The 20,023-nt window shown below is 44.2% G+C and overlaps 1 protein-coding gene across 1 annotated transcript; it reads left to right on the forward strand.

Moving 5' to 3' along the window:
• The first annotated feature begins 5,957 nt into the window (after positions 1–5,957).
• On the forward strand, positions 5,958–17,874 carry spam1 (sperm adhesion molecule 1). The gene is made up of 4 exons (XM_029758156.1): positions 5,958–5,972; positions 6,274–7,222; positions 7,454–7,543; positions 17,342–17,874. The coding sequence occupies exons 2-4, from the start codon at positions 6,284–6,286 to the stop codon at positions 17,669–17,671; spliced, it is 1,359 nt and encodes a 452-aa protein (XP_029614016.1). The 5' UTR covers positions 5,958–5,972; positions 6,274–6,283; the 3' UTR covers positions 17,672–17,874.
• Positions 17,875–20,023: the final 2,149 nt, after the last annotated feature.

Below are 20,023 nucleotides of genomic sequence, written 5' to 3' on the forward strand. Positions count from 1 at the left end.
CGGGGGAAGAACTGTCACAAAGTCTACAGACAGGTGCGACCATGGCCGTTGCGGAACGGGGAGGGGCTGTAACTTCCCTCTCGGGAGATTCCTAGGAGCCTTACTCTGGGCGCACACCGAACAGGAAGAGACATAGAATCTCACGTCCTTAGCCAAGGTGGGCCACCAGTACTTCCCCCTGAGACTCCGCACTGTCCTCGCCACACCAGGATGGCCCGAAGTGGGTAGCGTGTGCGCCCATCGAATCAATAGATCACGAACACCGAGCGGCACATACGTGCGACCCACGAGACACTGTGTAGGCGCAGGTTCCAATACTAATGCCCGCTCAATGTCCGCGTCCACCTCCCATACCACAGGTGCCACCAGTCTAGACGCTGGAATGATGGGAGTTGGATCGATGGACCGGTCCTCCATGTCATAAAGACGGGAGAGCGCGTCGGCCCTCGTGTTCAGGGAGCCTGGTCTATCGGAGATAGTAAACCTAAACCGGGCGAAGAACATGGCCCACCTTGCCTGACGCGGATTCAGTCTCCTAGCTGCCCGGATGTACTCCAGATTTCGATGGTCGGTCCAGATGAGAAAGGGGTGCTTAGCCCCCTCAAGCCAGTGTCGCCACACCCTCAAGGCTTTTACCACCGCTAGCAACTCCCTGTCCCCCACATCTTAGTTACGCTCCGCCGAACTGAGCTTCTCCGAAAAGAAAGCGCAGGGGCGGAGTTTCGGTGGCGTACCCGAGCGCTGTGATAGCACGGCACCCACCCCAGCCTCGGATGCGTCCACCTCCACTATGAATGCTAGAGACGGGTCCGGATGCACCAACACGGGTGCGTCGGTGAACAGCGCCTTCAACTTCTTGAAGGCTCCATCCGCCTCCGTTGACCACCGCAAACGCACCGGCCCCCCCTTCAGCAATGAGGTAATGGGAGCCGCTACCTGGCCAAAACCCCGGATAAACCTCCGGTAGTAATTGGCAAAGCCTAAGAACCGCTGCACCTCCTTCACCGTGGTTGGAGTCGGCCAATTACGCACGGCCTTAACGCGGTCGCAATCCATCACCACCCCCGTGGTGGAAATGCGATAACCCAGGAAGGAAACGGCTCGTTTGGAAAACACACATTTCTCAGCCTTAACGTATAGGTCATGCTCCAGCAGTCTACCAAGCACCTTGCGCACCAGGGACACATGCGCGGAGTGGGTGGCGGAATATATCAGAATATCATCGATATAGATAATCACGCCCTGCCCGTGCAGGTCCCTGAGAATCCCTGAACACTCCTCTGACCACCCCTGGAGAACCCCCTGTCTCCACGAAATACGGCGATTGTGATCAGCCAGCCAGGGGACCCCCAGCACCACTGGAAATGCATGCGAATTAATAAGGAAAAAACTAATCCGTTCCTTATGACTCCCCTGCGTTACCATGTCCAGTGGAAACGTAGACTCCCTGACTAGCCCTGACCCTAATGGTCGGCTATCTAGGGAGTGCACGGGGAAGGGAGAATCTATCGGCACTCGCGGAATGCCCAGCTTAATGGCAAGTCCGCAATCCATAAAGTTCCCAGCTGCGCCTGAATCGACTAGCGCCCTATGCTGGGAAGAGGGAGAAAAAAACAGAAAACAAAACAGGTAAGAACACGTGACCAACAGGGGGATCTGGGTGAATCTGGTGCTGACTCACCTGGGATGACCGAGAAGTGTTCTACCTGCCCTCTCGACTCCTCGTCTCCTGCCTGAGGTGGAACAGCCGCTCACCCACCGCCCTTCCTTCTGGAGGGTGGTCGAACACGGCCCGAAAGCGGCGGGTGAACTCTGGGTAGTGGTCCCTCGCCGAGTCTGGACCATTCCAGACAGCATTCGCCCACTCCAGAGCTCGGCCCGTCAGGCAGGAAACGAGGGCACTCACGCTTTCCTCTCCCAAGGGAGCAGGTCTGACGGTGGCCTGGTACAGCTCGAGCTGGAGCAGAAATCCCTGGCACCCAGCCGCCGCTCCATCATACTCCCTCGGAAGCGCCAGACGAAGCGCGCCAGAGCCAGACGCAGTGGGAGGCGGAGGTGGCTGCGTCGGAGGAGCAGGAGGGAGAGGAGACCACTCCTCTCCCATCGGTCCATCCTCTCCATCATCTGATCCATCGCGGATCCCATTCGGTGGAGGACAGTAGTGTGGTGAAGCACACGTTCCTCCATCGAGGGAAGAGGGTTGGCCGCTGCTCCTGCTGACTCCATAGTATTGGTTGGTGCGGGATTCTGTAAGGCTCGGGCGTCGTAGGTGGAATCAGACGCAGGAAGCAGTGAGCACAATGTAGTGTTTTTTTTAATGAAGTTCTACAGGCGGGAATAAACAAGCCACCCCAAACAGAGAAATAAGCGCACACAATATAAGTTCCCCAAACACACGGGAAAAACAATGTGGCGCAACACTAGCGCAAACGCGTCAACACAAACCTCTACAGTAAAGAATAATCCCGCACAAAGAAAAGGCGGACCAGCTAAATTAAATAGCCCCGCTAATCACCCCCACTCAGAACAGGTGCACACAATCACAAACAGGGGAAAACAAAAAGGGAATCAGTGGCAGCTAATAGGCCGGTGACGACGACCGCCGAGCGACACCCGAGCAGGAGGGGGCGCCACCGTCGGTGGGAATCGTGACAGCCCCTTTTTCCTCCAAACATAATGATGGTCATAATGGCCAAACAGTTCTATTTTTGTTTCATCAGACCAGAGGACATTTCTCCAAAAACTACAATCTGTGTCCCCATGTGCAGTTGCAAACCGTAGTCTGGCTTTTTTATGGTGGTTTTGGAGCAGTGGCTTCTTCCTTGCTGAGCGGCCTTTCAGGTTATGTCGATATAGGACTCGTTTTACTGTGGATATAGATACTTTTGTACCTGTTTCCTCCAGCATCCTCACAAGGTCCTTTGCTCTTGTTGTGGGATTGATTTGCACTTTTCTCACCAAAAGACGGTCATCACTAGGAGACAGAACGCGTCTCCTTCCTGAGCGGTATGACGGCTGTGTGGTCCCATGGTGTTTATACTTGCGTACTATTGTTTGGAAATTGCTCCCAAGGATGAACCAGACTTGTGGAGGTCTACAATTTTTTTTCTGAGGTCTTGGCTGATTTCTTTTGATTTTCCCATGATGTCAAGCAAAGAGACACTGAGTTTGAATGTAGGCCTTGAGATACATCCACAGGTACACCTCCAATTGACTCAAATTATGTCAATTAGACTATCAGAAGCTTCTGAAGCCATGGTGACGTTTTCTGGAATTTTCCAAGCTGTTTAAAGGCACAGTCAACTTAGTGTATGTAAACTTCTGACCCACTGGAATTGTGATACAATGAGTTATAAGTGAAATAATCTGTCTAAACAATTGTTGGAAAAATGACTTGTGTCATGCACAAAGTAGATGTCCTAACCGACTTGCCAAAACTATAGTTTGTTAACAAGATATTTGTGGAGTGGTTGAAAAACGAGTTTTAATGTCTCCAACTTAAGTGTATGTAAACTTCCGACTTCAACTGTAAGTAGTTCGTACTTCATTAACTTTTCATATATTTTTCATTATGTCTACTTTTGAGCATTGAGCAATGACTCAAAGTGGATGATTTAATCTCAGAATCACATCAGTCTTGATTGGCTGGCAATGGAGCTGCCTCATACAGTATATTTGGGCAGCAGGTAGCCTAGTGGTTAGAGCAGGTTGCTGGATTGAATCCCTGAGCTGTCAAGGTAAAAATCTGTTGTTCTGCTCCTGAACAAGGCGGTTAACCCACTGTTCCCCGGTAGGCCGTCATTGTAAATAAGGATTTGTTCTTAACTGAATTGCCTTGTTAAATAAGGGTTCAATTAAATATATATATATATATATATATATATAAATAAAGTGTATCAAGTGAAGTGATTGATGGTGTGTCACGTTCTGACCAGTATGAGGGTTATTTTGTTAGTGTAGGCTGGTCAGGACGTGGCAGAGGGTATTTGGTTTATGTGGTTCGGGGTGTGTGTATTATGTAGAGGGTAGTTGATTTATGTATTCCGGGGTTTTTGGTCACTGCTCTGTTAGTCTGTTCTTTCTAGTTGGTCTGTTTCTATGTTTAGTTAATTGGGGTGTGGACTCTCATTTGAAGGCAGGTGTTGTCTAGTTGCCTTTGATTGAGAGTCCTATATATTAGGGTGTGTTTGTATTTGTGGGAGGTTGTCACTTGAATTGCTGTCTTGTGCCTTCAAGTCTGTCTTCGTCGTCCATCGTTTTGTTTTGTTTGTAGTAGTGTTTTCATTAAAGTTAATTATGAGCACTCAACCCGCTGCGTCTTGGTCCATTCCTGACGACCGTCGTTACATGGTGGCTCACAGTAACTTACTCATCTTAGCCATGTTGTGATTTTTTTGTTCAAAGATTCCAAGATAGTAAAACAAATACACAAAAACTATGCAACATGTGAAAAGTGTTGCTTGAATGTAAATGGACTGCAAAAAAATGTATACAAATGGTACACTTTATTTTAAGGGACACATATTAAAAACTAATTTGTAGTTTTTGTGTAAATTCCTAATAAGTTCGTTATTATATCTTATTAGACATTTATTAGGCCTTTATTAAGTGTTTTCTTTATTGAGCATTATAAGTAATGTTTAACTAGCCAACCCTTACCCCTAGAGTCTATTGATGTACCGGTGTGCCAATAAAGTACCATACTAAAAAAAATCCCCATAAAAATCTGTTAGTTTAAGCTAGAGAGATATCTGTTGCATGAGCTGCGTCTCAATCCATCGCATCCGCCTATAGTGGCCTTTCGCAGCTGTGGTGGAAGGTGGCCGAGATGCAGCGGTGTTTGTCATCCCGAAAATCTATCTTCTCACGAAAACGGCTGTAGAGTCCGAATGGTTTATGACCACTCTATTGAAAGATGAGACTCATGAACACGATGGTGCCTCCGTTTTGCTCAATGACCCCCACCAGCCCCACAGGACTCGTCTGAAGTCTGTACCGTTGATGTGCCATCTTCTGTTTGTAGCGCCTGAAGCATTTTTTACTCTTAAAGTGTCCCTGAAAGTGACCCCTAACACTTGGATTCTATTGCATGATTATTTGGCCACATTCTCTCTCTTACACACACTCAATGTAACAGTGTATTAGGCTGTTAACTGCAGACAAACACTGATATCCTCCGCACACTCCAGAGGTCAGGTGCCTTGAAGGGCATCTGTGTTTTCCTGAGTACAGAAAAGAGATAGGAGACCAGATAACAGTAAAAGCAATAGTTTCACAGAAATATACAGGACCTGTTGTACTGGTTGACATAAGCGTGGTAGCTGCTTGATCATAGAACTTAACTGTTCTCTCACCCCAAAGCCTGCAACCTGATTCGGAGCCTGACGTGCCCGCAACTTGCTCCCATCCAGAGGACAAGAAAATGAAAATGATATTATTAATATGCCTATTTTTTTATCTATCAGGTCATGTAAAATGTTTGATTTGCAGAAAGTGACAGTATAAGCGCATAGGGTATATTGTCCAATCAGGCCGGATTTGGAACTTAGGCCTATAATACTAGGTTTTTGTTCTACCAACTCTCATTTCATATGTCAAGGATTCTGTCAAGACCTGAGGTTTGTCAAAAGGTTGAGCAATAGCTTTACAATAACAGGTGATATATCATCTCCTGTTATTTTCAGATACCAGAGACAAGTATAACTTGACAGCCAGATTGAAATTCTGCAAATATGAACCATTGTATGTCCTTGCTCTGCCTCTCTCTAATCGGTCTATTAAATAGTCAATAACAGTCATTCTTGGAACAACGGAAAAAGCTCTTGAATGATAAATCGTAATGTACAACAAACAGGAACATGTTTAATGAGCACTTGACACAAGATGACATCAAATGGAATAGATTAACCCAAAGGTATAAAAATATGATTTTTCTACTGTGTCAGTGCGCTCCAACCGTGTATTACGCACAGGTAAGGACTAGTAGGCTGTCTTTTGGTTGTTTGGTAATATCCATAATATTAGTCTGTCATCTGACTTTGTAACAGTTGAACATTGTCATCAACAGCTTGTGTACTGAAAGTTCTAATAACTGATACCACTGGCTCTATCACCTTTTCTCTCTGCTATGGCTATCACTGGCTGTAAGATTTAAAGATATCTGAAAAGACACGTAGTAAGGTACCTCACTGTAGCTATACAGAGATTGTTGGGAAGTCATATTCCTCCACTGCCAGTTGCCACATAAATGCATTTATGTATTTTTTTTCACAGAGGAGTCACGATGGACCAGTTCTCCCAGATGAAAAGGGGCGCTCCACAGCTACTCCCCACCCTTGCCCTCTCCATTCTGGCGTGTCTTAGTTTTGTCTCCCCCCTACCTACAACGGAGCCCCCACTGTTTGACGGTCATCCTTTTGTGGGTATTTGGAATACCCCGACCCCTGCATGCAAGAGGCTGCAGATCCCACTGGACACCTGGTCCTTCAAAGCAGTGACCACGCCTGCTGCTGTTCCTGGTCAGTTCCTCACCCTGTTCTACGTCGACCGCCTGGGCCTGTACCCTCACGTTGACCCCAACAACCATCGCCAGTTCAATGGTGGCATCCCCCAAAAGGGCAACCTGACGGCCCACCTGATTAAGGCCTACGGTGACATCAATCATTACATCCCCTCTGAAACAACCCCGGGTCTGGCCGTCATTGACTGGGAAGACTGGCGCCCCCTGTGGGACAGAAACTGGGGGTCCAAGGATATTTACCGTCAACTGTCCATCGCCTACGCTCGACAGAAGGACCCCTCTTTGTCCCCATCACAAGCAACCACTGAGGCCAAGAAGCAGTTTCAGACTGCAGCCCGCAACTACATGGAGGGAACCATGATGCTAGGTATCAGTCAGCGGCCCAGCCAGCAATGGGGGTTCTATCTGTTCCCCGATTGCTACAACTATGGCTGGGAGAAGCCAGGCTACACTGGGCAATGCTCCGACAAGACCAAGAGCCAGAACGACGAGCTTTTGTGGCTTTGGGAGTCCAGCACGGCTCTATATCCTTCAGTCTACCTGCCTGCATCGCTGAACAACAGCGCCAACGTGGCGCTTTTCGTCCGAAACCGGGTTCAGGAGGCAGTGAGGGTGGCAGCTCTGCCCAAACGCCCCTACACTGTGCCCATCTATGTGTACTCACGCCCACTCTACCGTGACCAAAATAAGTTTCTCAGTATGGTGAGGGCATTAGATGTCAATTACTTAATAGTTCAATATTGAGTGCTACACAATTTCAATATACTTATGTTATCTTTACCTTTATGCTATTAAAACGTGTGCTCACTAAATGCTGATAACTCACAAGAACATTTTCAAGACATGCAGTGCACACACTATTACAAATGTATTTTTTTACTTCAGCTGAGTTTCATGCAGGAGTTTGTCATACTGTATGTCTGTCATTCCCAGGAGGATCTGATCAGAAGTATTGGAGAAAGTGCAGCATTGGGGGCCTCCGGGTCAGTGCTCTGGGGTGCCAGTGCCGACTATACTGACAAGGTAATCTCACATACACCCCTCCACATTTCTTATTTTATGTCCCATGATAAAATATCAAGTACACTTATTTAATTTGTACTATGGTTTGTTTAAATGTCATTGAATACTTCAATGTAAAAAGCTTTTTTGAGTGGTGGTGCAGTACCCTTACGGAGAAATCACATGATTTCACGTGACATATACCAGTTTAAGTTTTTGGAACACTTCATATGTGATGATCTTGGCATGGCGACAGGTAGGCTAGTGGTTGGAGCAGGGCTCGCCAACCTTGTTCCTGGAGAGCTACCCTCCTGTAGGGTTCCTCTTCAACCCCAGTTATAACTAACCTGATTCAGTTTATCAACCAGCTAATTATTATAATCAGTTGCGCTAGATTAGGGTTGGAGAGAAAACCTACAGGATGGTAGCTCTCAAGGAACAGGGTTGAAGAGCCCTGGGTTAGAATGTTGGGCCAGCAACCGAAAGGCTGCTGGTTCAAATACCTGAGCCGACAAGGTGAAAAATCTGTTGATGTGCCCTTGAGCAAAGCACTGACCCTGTAAACCAACACTTTTTTTTCCACCTTTGAAATCATGTGAAACTATACAGTATGTTTTTGGAATGTTTCACATTTGATGAAATTACACATGATTTTACAGGTGATGTCCTGCAAACAAAAATGAGTCTTTATGATACACACAGTGCTTTTTAATTACAATATATATTTTACTATGTTGTGTATGCTTATTTATACAGTAATTATTATTCAACATGTCCTTATGTGGGATTTGAATGCACAACATTTTGGTTCACAGCATTCCGATCTTCCTGCTATGCCACCATGTGGTGCAGTACCCTTATGGAGAAATCACATGATTTCACGTGACATATACCCGTACTGACACATGTATGTGTCAGTAACTGATTTCACCTGTATTCTTACACTTTGGACTACAAAGTAAATCTTTGCTAAAAATACACTGAAGAAAAACAATTTTATTTATCATAGTGATTCAGGAGTAACATTAAAACTGAATAATATGCCCCACCAACATTGATAACTATACAGAAAACCCTCAGAATTGCTGAAATAAGTAAATGAAATCAATCATGAGGGAATAGACAGAATAACTGATAACTAAAATAACAGTGCAGATGGCACACTTTTACTAAGTGCGGAGATGTTTCAGGATTATTTCCAGCAACATCGCAAACTGTTTTAGAGACTGACGGACAGGGTCTGGTAGTGCTCCAGTTCTCCATGTCAGAATAAGCAACAAAGGACTTGGAAAGCATATCAAATCTTATGGAAATGTCACTACGGTTATTGTGAGTAACCTAATTTATCTTCCTTTAACTCCACCTTCTAGTGAGTTTATACAAACTGTCATCTCCTACCATTCTGTTAGATTGGAGACTGTCAGAAAAAATGGTTGTAATGTTAATCATTTGGATGTTATTCCATGTGTCACCTCGAGGCAGATGCCCCGTTGAATATGCTTTTAAATGTTAGAGCAATCACTAGTAAAACCTTTCTCATGAATGACATCATTACTTAGCGCAAAGTTGATTGCATGTTTCTCACTGAAACATGGCTGCCATCAGACTCTAGTACCGCCCTTATTGAAGCCTCCCCCCCGGACTACAGCTTTTGATACTCTATCAGAAAAGGAAAAAGGGTGGGTGGACAGCCTCTACTTTTAATACTGCTCTTAGCTGTAAGAATATTTTGTTTGGCGACTTTGGGTCTTTTGAGCATCATGCTATACTGTTTAAATGTTAGCCACCAGTGTTGGCCATTACCCTGTATAGGCCACCAAAGCACTGAACCAACTTTCTTTACTGATTTATCTGAGCTATTGTCTATTGTCCCTGAGAACTATGATAAAATCATTGTGTTGGAAGATTTTAATATTAATGTTGACAAAGAGACTGACTCCAAGGTCTTTGAATTTATGAATATTTTGAGCTCTATGGACTTTATCCAACATGTTACTGGGCCCACCCATAACTGCGGCCATACTCTGGACCTGGTTATTACCAAGGGGCTTTCTACTGGGCCCACCCATAACCGCAGCCATACTCTGGACCTGGTTATTACCAAGGGGCTTTCTACTGGGCCCACCCATAACCGCAGCCATACTCTGGACCTGGTTATTACCAAGGGGCTTTCTACTGGGCCCACCCATAACCGCAGCCAAACTCTGGACCTAGTTATTACCAAGGGGCTTTCTATTGACATATCCTCTATTGTTGATGTTGATTTACCTGGTCACCACTGTGTATTTTGTATTACCTTGTTTCCCATAGCACAGGGTTACACTGAACCCATTATTAAGAAACGCTATCTTACCTCTGACGTTGCTACAGATTTAATTGAGTGCATGAACAATACTCCACTACCTCTTCTGCCTTCCTCTTGTAATGATTTAGTTGATCATTTTAATAGCACATTAAGGGTAACCATTGATGCCATAGCTCCAGTAAAGCTGAAAAAGTCCACATCCAAATGGAGAGCCTCTTGGATGAGTGAGGAAACTAAATCAATTCAAGAGAAATTGCAGAAAGGCAGAGCGGAAGGGGAGAAAGTCAAAGTTGCAGGTCCATTATGATATTCTGAGAGAGCATCTTGGCATATATAACAAGGCCATTAGAAATGCCAGACGGGCTCATTTTTCTAACTTGATCACTATTAATCAGAATAATTTAAAGATGCTCTTCTTGACCATTGATGGCCTGATAAATCCTATCCCCTCAAACCTAAGTGAACTTTCCTCCACATCTATATGTGATGAGTTTGCGGCATATTTCAGAGATAAGATAACCAACATTAGGCTGGGTATCAGTCAAGCAAGACCTGATGAGAAGTTTGATGATATGTGCCCTAGCCTACCACGCAAAGGCACTATGGATTTATTTTCCCTGTTTTACTCAGCCATGCTCAGGAAAGTGATATCACAACTTAATCCTTCTACCTGCCTTCTCGATCATATCCCCACCACCTTCTTCAAAATAGTTTTTAATTGCAAGGTATTGTTAATCACTCCCTATTCACAGGCCCTTTCCAAACCGCACTAAAAACTGTTATGGTGAAACCCCTTCTGAAGAAAAGTAATCTAGATTATTCAGCTCTTAGCAATTTCGGCCAATCTCCAGCCTTCCATTCTTAAGCAGAATTATGGAGAAATTTGTTTTCAAACAGCAAAATATTTTTTTTATGCACCAACAATCAAATAACCCAGAAAAGTGCTAAAAATAGGCGATAATAACATTTGTAGCCTAAGAAACAAGGTTCATGAAACAAGGTTCATAACATGCTTGTAACAGATGACATTCATATTCTGACTATCTCGGAAACTTAGATAATGCCTTTGATGATACAGTGGTAGCAATACATAGTTTAAACATCTATCATCTATAACCCTGATGTCCTAGCCTTGTCTGAATCCTAGCTTAGGAAGGCCACCAAAAATTCTGAAATTTCAAATCAAATCAAATCAAATCAAATTTATTTATATAGCCCTTCGTACATCAGCTGAAATCTCAAAGTGCTGTACAGAAACCCAGCCTAAAACCCCAAACAGCAAGCAATGCATGTGAAAGAAGCACGGTGGCTGGGAAAAACTCCCTAGGAAAAACTCCTGAGAAAGGCCAAAAACCTAGGAAGAAACCTAGAGAGGAACCAGGCTATGAGGGGTGGCCAGTCCTCTTCTGGCTGTGCCGGGTGGATATTATAACAGAACATGGTCAAGATGTTAAAATGTTCGTAAATGACCAGCATGGTCAAATAATAATAATCATAGTAATTGTCGAGGGTGCAACAAGCACGTCCGGTGAACAGGTCAGGGTTCCGTAGCCGCAGGCAGAACAGTTGAAACTGGAGCAGCAGCATGGCCAGGTGGACTGGGGACAGCAAGGAGTCATCATGCCAGGTAGTCCTGAGGCATGGTCCTAGGGCTCAGGTCCTCCGAGAGAAAGAAAGATAGAGAGAAAGAGAGAATTAGAGAGAGCATATTTACGTTCACACAGGACACCGGATAAGACAAGAGAATACTCCGGATGTAACAGACTGACCCTAGCCCCCCGACACATAAACTACTGCAGCATAAATACTGGAGGCTGAGACAGGAGGGATCAGAAGACACTGTGGCCCCATCCGATGATACCCCCGGACAGGGCCAAACAGGCAGAATATAACCCCACCCACTTTGCCAAAGCACAGCCCCCACACCACTAGAGGGATATCTACAACCACCAACTTACCGTCCGAAGACAAGGCCGAGTATAGCCCACAGAGATCTCCGCCACGGCACAACCCAAGGGGGGGGGCGCCAACCCAGACAGGAAGACCACGTCAGTGGCTCAACCTACTCAAGTGACGCACCCCTCCCATGGACGGCATGGAAGAACACCAGTAAGTCAGTGACTCAGCCCCTGTAAAAGGGTTAGAGGCAGAGAATCCCAGTGGGAAGAGGGGAACCGACAAGGCAGAGACAGCAAGGGCGGTTCGTTGCTCCAGCCTTTCCGTTCACCTTCACACTCTTGGGCCAGACTATACTTAATCATAGGACCTACTGAAGAGATAAGTCTTCAGTAAAGACTTAAAGGTTGAGACTGAGTCTGCGTCTCTCACATGGGTAGGCAGACCATTCCATAAAAATGGAGCTCTATAGGAGAAAGCCCTACCTCCAGCCGTTTGCTTAGAAATTCTAGGGACAATTAGGAGGCCTGCGTCTTGTGACCGTAGCGTACGTGTAGGTATGTACGGCAGGACCAAATCGGAAAGATAGGTAGGAGCAAGCCCATGTAATGCTTTGTAGGTTAGCAGTAAAACCTTGAAATCAGCCCTTGCCTTAACAGGAAGCCAGTGTAGGGAGGCTAGCACTGGAGTAATATGATCAAATTTTTGGGTTCTAGTCAGGATTCTAGCAGCCGTATTTAGCACTAACTGAAGTTTGTTTAGTGCTTTATCCGGGTAGCCGGAAAGTAGAGCATTGCAGTAGTCGAGCCTAGAAGTAACAAAAGCATGGATTAATTTTTCTGCGTCATTTTTGGACAGAAAGTTTCTGATTTTTGCAATGTTACGTAGATGGAAAAAAGCTGTCCTTGAAGCAGTCTTGATATGTTCTTCAAAAGAGAGACCAGGGTCCAGAGTAACGCCGAGGTCCTTCACAGTTTTATTTGAGACGACTGTACAACCAACCAGATTAATTGTCAGATTCAACAGAAGATCTCTTTGTTTCTTGGGACCTAGGACAAGCATCTCTGTTTTGTCCGAGTTTAAAAGTAGAAAATTTGCAGCCATCCACTTCCTTATGTCTGAAACACAGGCTTCTAGCGAGGGCAATTTTGGGGCTTCACCATGTTTCATTGAAATGTACAGCTGTGTGTCGTCCGCATAGCAGTGAAATTTAACATTATGTTTTCGAGTGACATCCCCAAGAGGTAAAATATATAGTGAAAACAATAGTGGTCCTAGAACGGAACCATGAGGAACACCGAAATTTACAATTGATTTGTCAGAGGACGAACCATTCACAGAGACAAACTGATATCTTTCCGACAGATAAGATCTAAACCAGGCCAGAACTTGTCCATGTAGACCAATTTGGGTTTCCAATCTCTCCAAAAGAATGTGGTGATCGATGGTATCAAAAGCGGCACTAAGATCTAGGAGCATGAGGACAGATGCAGAGCCTCGGTCTGACGTCATTAAAAGGTCATTTACCACCTTCACAAGTGCAGTCTCAGTGCTATGATGGGGTCTAAAACCAGACTGAAGCGTTTCGTATACATTGTTTGTCTTCAGGAAGGCAGTGAGTTGCTGCGCAACAACTTTTTCTAAAATTTTTGAGAGGAATGGAAGATTCGATATAGGCCGATAGTTTTTTATAATTTCTGGGTCAAGATTCGGCTTTTTCAAGAGAGGCTTTATTACTGCCACTTTTAGTGAGCTTGGTACACATCCGGTGGATAGAGAGCCGTTTATTATGTTCAACATAGGAGGGCCAAGCACAGGAAGCAGCTCTTTCAGTAGTTTAGTTGGAATAGGGTCCAGTATGCAGCTTGAGGGTTTGGAGGCCATGATTATTTTCATCATTATGTCAAGAGATATAGTACTAAAACACTTTAGTATCTCCCTTGATCCTAGGTCCTGGCAGAGTTGTGCAGACTCAGGACAATGGAGCCCTGGAGGAATACCCAGATTTAAAGAGGAGTCCGTAATTTGCTTTCTAATGATCATGATCTTTTCCTCAAAGAAGTTCATAAATTTATTACTGCTGAAGTGAAAGCCATCCTCCATTTGCGAATGCTGCTTTTTAGTTAGCTTTGCGACAGTGTCAAAAAGAAATTTCGGATTGTTCTTATTTTCCTCAATTAAGTTGGAAAAATAGGATGATCGTGCAGCAGTGAGGGCTCTTCGATACTGCACGGTACTGTCTTTCCAAGCTAGTCGGAAGACTTCCAGTTTAGTGTGGCGCCATTTCCGTTCCAATTTTCTGGAAGCTTGCTTCAGAGCTCGTGTATTTTCTGTATACCAGGGAGCTAGTTTCTTATGACAGATGTTTTTAATTTTTAGGGGTGCAACTGCATCTAGGGTATTGCGCAAGGTTAAATTGAGTTCCTCGGTTAGGTGGTTAACTGATTCTTGTCCTCTGACGTCCTTGGGTAGGCAGAGGGAGTCTGGAAGGGCATCAAGGAATCTTTGGGTTGTCTGAGAATTTATAGCACGACTTTTAATCTTCCTTGGTTGGGGTCTGAGCAGATTATTTGTTGCAATTGTAAACGCAATAAAATGGTGGTCCGATAATCCAGGATTATGAGGAAAAACATTAAGATCCACAACATTTATTCCATGGGACAAAACTAGGTCCAGAGTATGACTGTGGCAGTGAGTAGGTCCAGAGACATGTTGGACAAAACCCACTGAGTCGATGATGGCTCCGAAAGCCTTTTGGAGTGGGTCTGTGGACTTTTCCATGTGAATGTTAAAGTCACCAAAAATTAGAATATTATCTGCTATGACTACAAGATCCGATAGGAATTCAGGGAACTCAGTAAGGAACACTGCATATGGCCCAGGAGGCCTGTAAACAGTAGCTATAAAAAGTGATTGAGTAGGCTGCATAGATTTCATGACTAGAAGCTCAAAAGACGAAAACGTCATTGTTTTTTTTTTTGTAAATTGAAATTTGCTATCGTAAATGTTAGCAACACCTCCGCCTTTGCCGGATGCACGGGGGGTATGGTCACTAGTGTAACCAGGGGGTGAGGCCTCATTTAACACAGTAAATTCATCAGGCTTAAGCCATGTTTCAGTCAGGCCAATCACATCAAGATTATGATCAGTGATTAGTTCATTGACTATAACTGCCTTGGAAGTGAGGGATCTAACATTAAGTAACCCAATTTTGAGATGTGAAGTATCACAATCTCTTTCAATAATGGCAGGAATGGAGGAGGTCTTTATACTAGTAAGATTACTGAAGCGAACACCGCCATTTTTAATTTTGCCCAACCTAGATCGAGGCACAGACACGGTCTCAATGGGGAAAGCTGAGCTGACTACGCTAACTGTGCTAGTGGCAGACTCCACTAAGCTGGCAGGCTGGCTTTCCATCCCCAACTACAGCATTTTCCGTCAAGATAGAACTGCCAAAGGGAGCGGAGTTGCAATCCACTGCAGAGACAGCCTGCAGAGTTCTGTCTTACTATCCAGGTCTGTGCCCAAACAGTCGAGCTTTTCTTTTAAAAATCCACCTTTCCAGAAATAAGTCTCTCACTGTTTCCGCTTGTTATAGACCCCCCTCAGCCCCCAGCTGTGCCCTGGACACCATATGTGAATTGATTGCCCCCCCCCATCTATTTTCAGAGTTCGTACTGTGAGGTGACCTAAACTGGGATATGCTTAACACCCCGGCCATCCTACAATCTAAGCTAGATGCCCTCAATCTCACACAAATTATCAAGGAACCTACCAGGTACAACCATAAATCCGTAAACATGGGCACCCTCATAGATATCCTGACTAACTTGCCCTCCAAATACACCTCTGCTGTCTTCAACCAGGATCTCAGCGATCACTGCCTCATTGCCTGTGTCCGTAATGTGTCCACGGTCAAATGACCACCCTTCATCACTGTCAAACGCTCCCTAAAATACTTCAGCGAGCAGGCCTTTCTAATCGACCTGTCCCGGGGTCTGACAACCTGGATGGAAAATTACTGAGGATAATAGCGGACAATATTGCCACTCCTATTTGCCATATCTTCAAATTAAGCCTACTAGAAAGTGTGTGCCTTCAGTCCTGGAGGGAAACAAAAGTCATTCCGCTACCTAAGAATAGTAAAGCCCCCTTTACTGGCTCAAATAGCCGACCAATCAACCTGTTACCAACCCTTAGTAAACTTTTTGAAAAAATTGTGTTTGACCAGATACAATGCTATTTTACAGTAAAGAAATTGACAACAGACTTTCAGCACACTTATAGGGAAGGACATTCAACAAGCACTTAGCCAATCATCAGTCATTTGTGTGAGATACATTGATGATACAAAGATTGCAGGGGGTTGTTTTGTTAGACTTCAGTGCGGCTTTTGACATTATCGATCAGTCTACTACTAGAAAAAATTACGTATTATGGCTTTTCACCCCCTGCTATTTTGATGATAAAGAGTTACCTGTCTAACAGAACACATAGGGTGTTCTTTAATGGAAGCCTCCAACATAATCCAGGTAGGCTCAGGAATTACCCAGGGCAGCTGATTAGGCCCCTTACATTTTTCATTCTTTACTAATGACATGCCACTGGTTTTGGGTAAAGCCAGTGTGTCTATGTATGCAGATGACTCACAGGCATACACGTCAGCTACTATAGCAACTGAAATGACTACAACACTTAACAAAGAGCTGCAGTTAGTTTCAGAATGGGTGGCAATGAATAAGGTAGTCCTAAATATTTCAAAAATGAAAAGCATTGTATTTGAGCCAAGTCATACACTAAAGTCTAAACCTCAACTAAATCGTGTAATGAATAACGTGGAAATTGAGCAACTTGAGGTTACTAAACTGCTTGTAGCAACCCTGGATTGTAAACTGTCATGGTCAAAACATATTGATACAACAGTAGCTAAGATGGGGAGAAGTCTGTCCATAGTAAAGTGCTGCTCTGCATTCTTAATAACAACACTATCAACAAGGCACGTCTTACAGGCCTTAGTTTTGTCGCACCTGGGCTACTATTCAGTAATGTGGTCAGATGCCACAAAGAGGGACTTAGGAAAATTACAATTGGCACAGAACAGGGCAGCGCGGCTGGTCCTTAAAAGTACACGGGGAGCTAATATTAATGATATGCATGTCAATCTCTCATGGCTCAAAGTGGAAGATAGATCGACTTCATCACTACTTGTTGAAAAGTGAAATTCATGTGTTTTTTTACGGAAGGAAATGCTGACCAATGATGGCACGCTGTTTCATTTGCTATTTAGGTAAAAAACTGAAAGTAAATAATGTTTATGCTTATCATATCACCTTTCACATGTTTTCAGGTGGCACAACACTTGGATATGACATGTCCATTTGTGGCCACCTTCTTTTATCCTCTATATAATTCATCCAGCATTCCGTCCCAAGAGCAAGTTCATTAATAACTCACACACACACACACGTTAATAACTTGAACACACACATGTGCACACACACACTCACACACGCACACACATTGCCGATATGTTTATTCTTCATGTCCTATAAAGATTTGTTGCATGATGCACAAATGTTCCAGTTTCACCCCCCACCCCCCCTCTCTCCTTTCAGGCTTCATGTGAAGCATTATCCACATACCTGACATCCACCCTCAACCCATACGTTGCTAACGTGACCGCTGCCGCCAAACTCTGTAGTGACGTCCTTTGCCAGGGCAATGGCCGCTGTGTCAGAAAGGACTACAACTCCAATGACTACCTGCACCTGAACCCAGACAACTTCCGCCTCCTAATGTCCCAGCAAAAGTACGTGGCCATTGGAATACCCTCCTCTGCTGACCTACTCACCTTAGCAGACAAGTTCACCTGCCAGTGCTACACAGGCAGTAGCTGCTCACCCCAGTTATCACGTCCCATGACCCCAATGGTTATTCAAGTTTAGCCTCCCTGGGGGTTCACTCTTAGAAAATCTCACGAATCTGACAAATGCATTCACAGTAAGGGTACGTGTATATGATTGAAGCAAATAATCAAGGTTCTCATTTTTCGATTAACAGTATTTTTTTTGAATCCTGCACTATAGGACTGAATCACTAAAGTAAGAAATTACATATTTATGTCAAAATAAAATTCAAAAATATTTTACATTGTTGTATTATATGATATCCTTTGGACTGTATGCAGAGCCTGTAACATTTAACCCAATAACCCCAATGTTTTTAGGGTCTTTGAGTAATGGTACTGGGATGATTACATTAAAGAAATACTGTGTTAACATATTTGGTTAATATATAATGAAATGACTGGCTAAGTATCTACAATTACTCAGCAGTAAATTTCCAACTTATGCTGACCAAGCATATAGAAGGAAAAATACTAGGAACAAATCATTCCTTCCTACTGTGCATAAACAGGTTGAATAAACATTAATTCCACTTCATTTTAACCAAAATAGTCAATGTGATGACGTTGAATCAATGTGGAAAACTGATTGGATTTGAAAAAAATCATCAACGCAAGGGAATTTCACATGGTGACATTTTATGTTGATTTCACATTGAATTCCAATTAGTTGACAAATTAAAAATAAATGTTGAACTGACGTCTGTGCCCAGTGAGTTGCGTGTCATGCCACATAGCAAGGATATTTGGTGGTGTTCTTATACACTTGTTTTCTCATATCACCTTCCAGGCACAGAGACACTCATTTTAAGCCTGTTTACATCAGTTACTCTCAAAAAAAGATACCCCTGAAGGAGTCAGAAAACAGCGCATAAATCAAACATAAATAAGTCTTCTCTGTGGTGACAAGTTTCCACAAGCGCTTGCTATGCTACGCTTAAAGCTATTGCAGAACTTATTTAGAGATGCACTATTCACACTCCCAGATGAAGGTTTGTAGTGAGGGGTTAATGATTTTGAGCAGGAAAAGGGGACCTACAGAGTGTGGTGGGTGGCAAGGAGTTTGTGTGAAAATCGCTGGAACAGGTAAGCTTACATTCATGTTGTAACCTTTTATCCTTTGTTCTACCCATTTGACAACTTTGTTTAGTCTCACTTTCTCTCATGATATTGTTTGAAGTGTGTTTGAAGTTGTTAGTGTTTCGTCTTGGGCAGGGTTAGGGAGTAACACATGTAATCAGTTACATGTAATCTGATTACCCCCCAAAAACTGGACCTGTAAACAGTTACGTTACCATATTGTAATTTCACAAAATTCTTTCTGTCACAAACCCACATGTGTGTGCAGACTATGCGCAGACCAGCTGGCTGCAGTGTTTACGGACATATTCAATCTCTCCCTATCCAAGTCTGCTGTCCCCACATGCTTCAAGATGTCCATCATTGTTCCTGTACCCAAAAAAGCGCTCCATAGGACTCACTCCATAGGACTTACTTTTGTCATCATAAAGTGTTTTGAGAAGCTAGTTAAGGATCACCGCCAGCTTACTTGACCCACTGCAATTCACGGATGATGCAATTGCTCTATCCAATCTGGACAAGAGGAATACCTTTGTAAGAATGCTGGGTCTAAACCCCTCCCTGGGCAACTTGGTCCTGGACTTTCTGACGGGCCACCCCCAGGTGGTGAAGGTAGGCAACAACACCTCCACTACGCTGATCCTCAACACAGGGGTCTCACAAGAGTGCGTGCTCAGCCCCCTCCTGACTCCCTTTTTACCCACGAGTTCGTGGCCACACGCCTCCAACTCAATCATCAAGTTTGTGGATGACACAACAGACTGATTACCAACAATGACGAGGTGAGGGCCCTGGTGGAATTGTGCCAGGAAAATAACCTCTCCCTCAACATCAACAAAACGAAGGAGCTGATCGTGCAGAGGGAGCACGCAGAGCAGAGGGAGCACACCCCCATCAATATTGAGAAGGTGAAAAGCTTCAAATTCCTCGGCGTACACGTCACTGACAATCTGAAATGGTCCACCCACACAGACAGTATGGTGAAGAAGGCGCAACAGCAATACCGCCTCTTCAACCTCAGGAAACTGAAGAATATCATCTTGGCCCCTAAGATTCTCACAAACTGACTTGCCTAGCTAAATAAATGTTAAAGAAAAAAATTACAGAAGGCGAGGTCAGTACAGGTGCATCTCACGGCGGTCAGACGTTACAGCCTTTTTCACCTTATCAATCTACGTACTGTGAGCGGAACAAGAAATTTGGTGTTACTCTAAAGTGGAAAGATGGAATAAACGAGTCAGGAGTAGGTTTTCTTAATTAAACAAAGTTCTCTATTGAGGGATTTCTTTCAATTCAAACACTCCAACACAAT

Source organism: Salmo trutta, chromosome 7, assembly GCF_901001165.1.
Source record: "Salmo trutta chromosome 7, fSalTru1.1, whole genome shotgun sequence".
In the NCBI taxonomy this organism is placed as follows: domain Eukaryota; kingdom Metazoa; phylum Chordata; class Actinopteri; order Salmoniformes; family Salmonidae; genus Salmo; species Salmo trutta.

Coding starts and splice junctions, on each gene's coding strand:
- spam1 (XM_029758156.1), top strand. CDS start 6,284: ATGGACCAGTTCTCCCAGATGAAAAGGGGCGCTCCACAGCTACTCCCC. Junction 7,223..7,453: donor AAAATAAGTTTCTCAGTATG/GTGAGGGCATTA, acceptor TGTCATTCCCAG/GAGGATCTGATCAGAAGTAT. Junction 7,544..17,341: donor GTGCCGACTATACTGACAAG/GTAATCTCACAT, acceptor CTCTCCTTTCAG/GCTTCATGTGAAGCATTATC.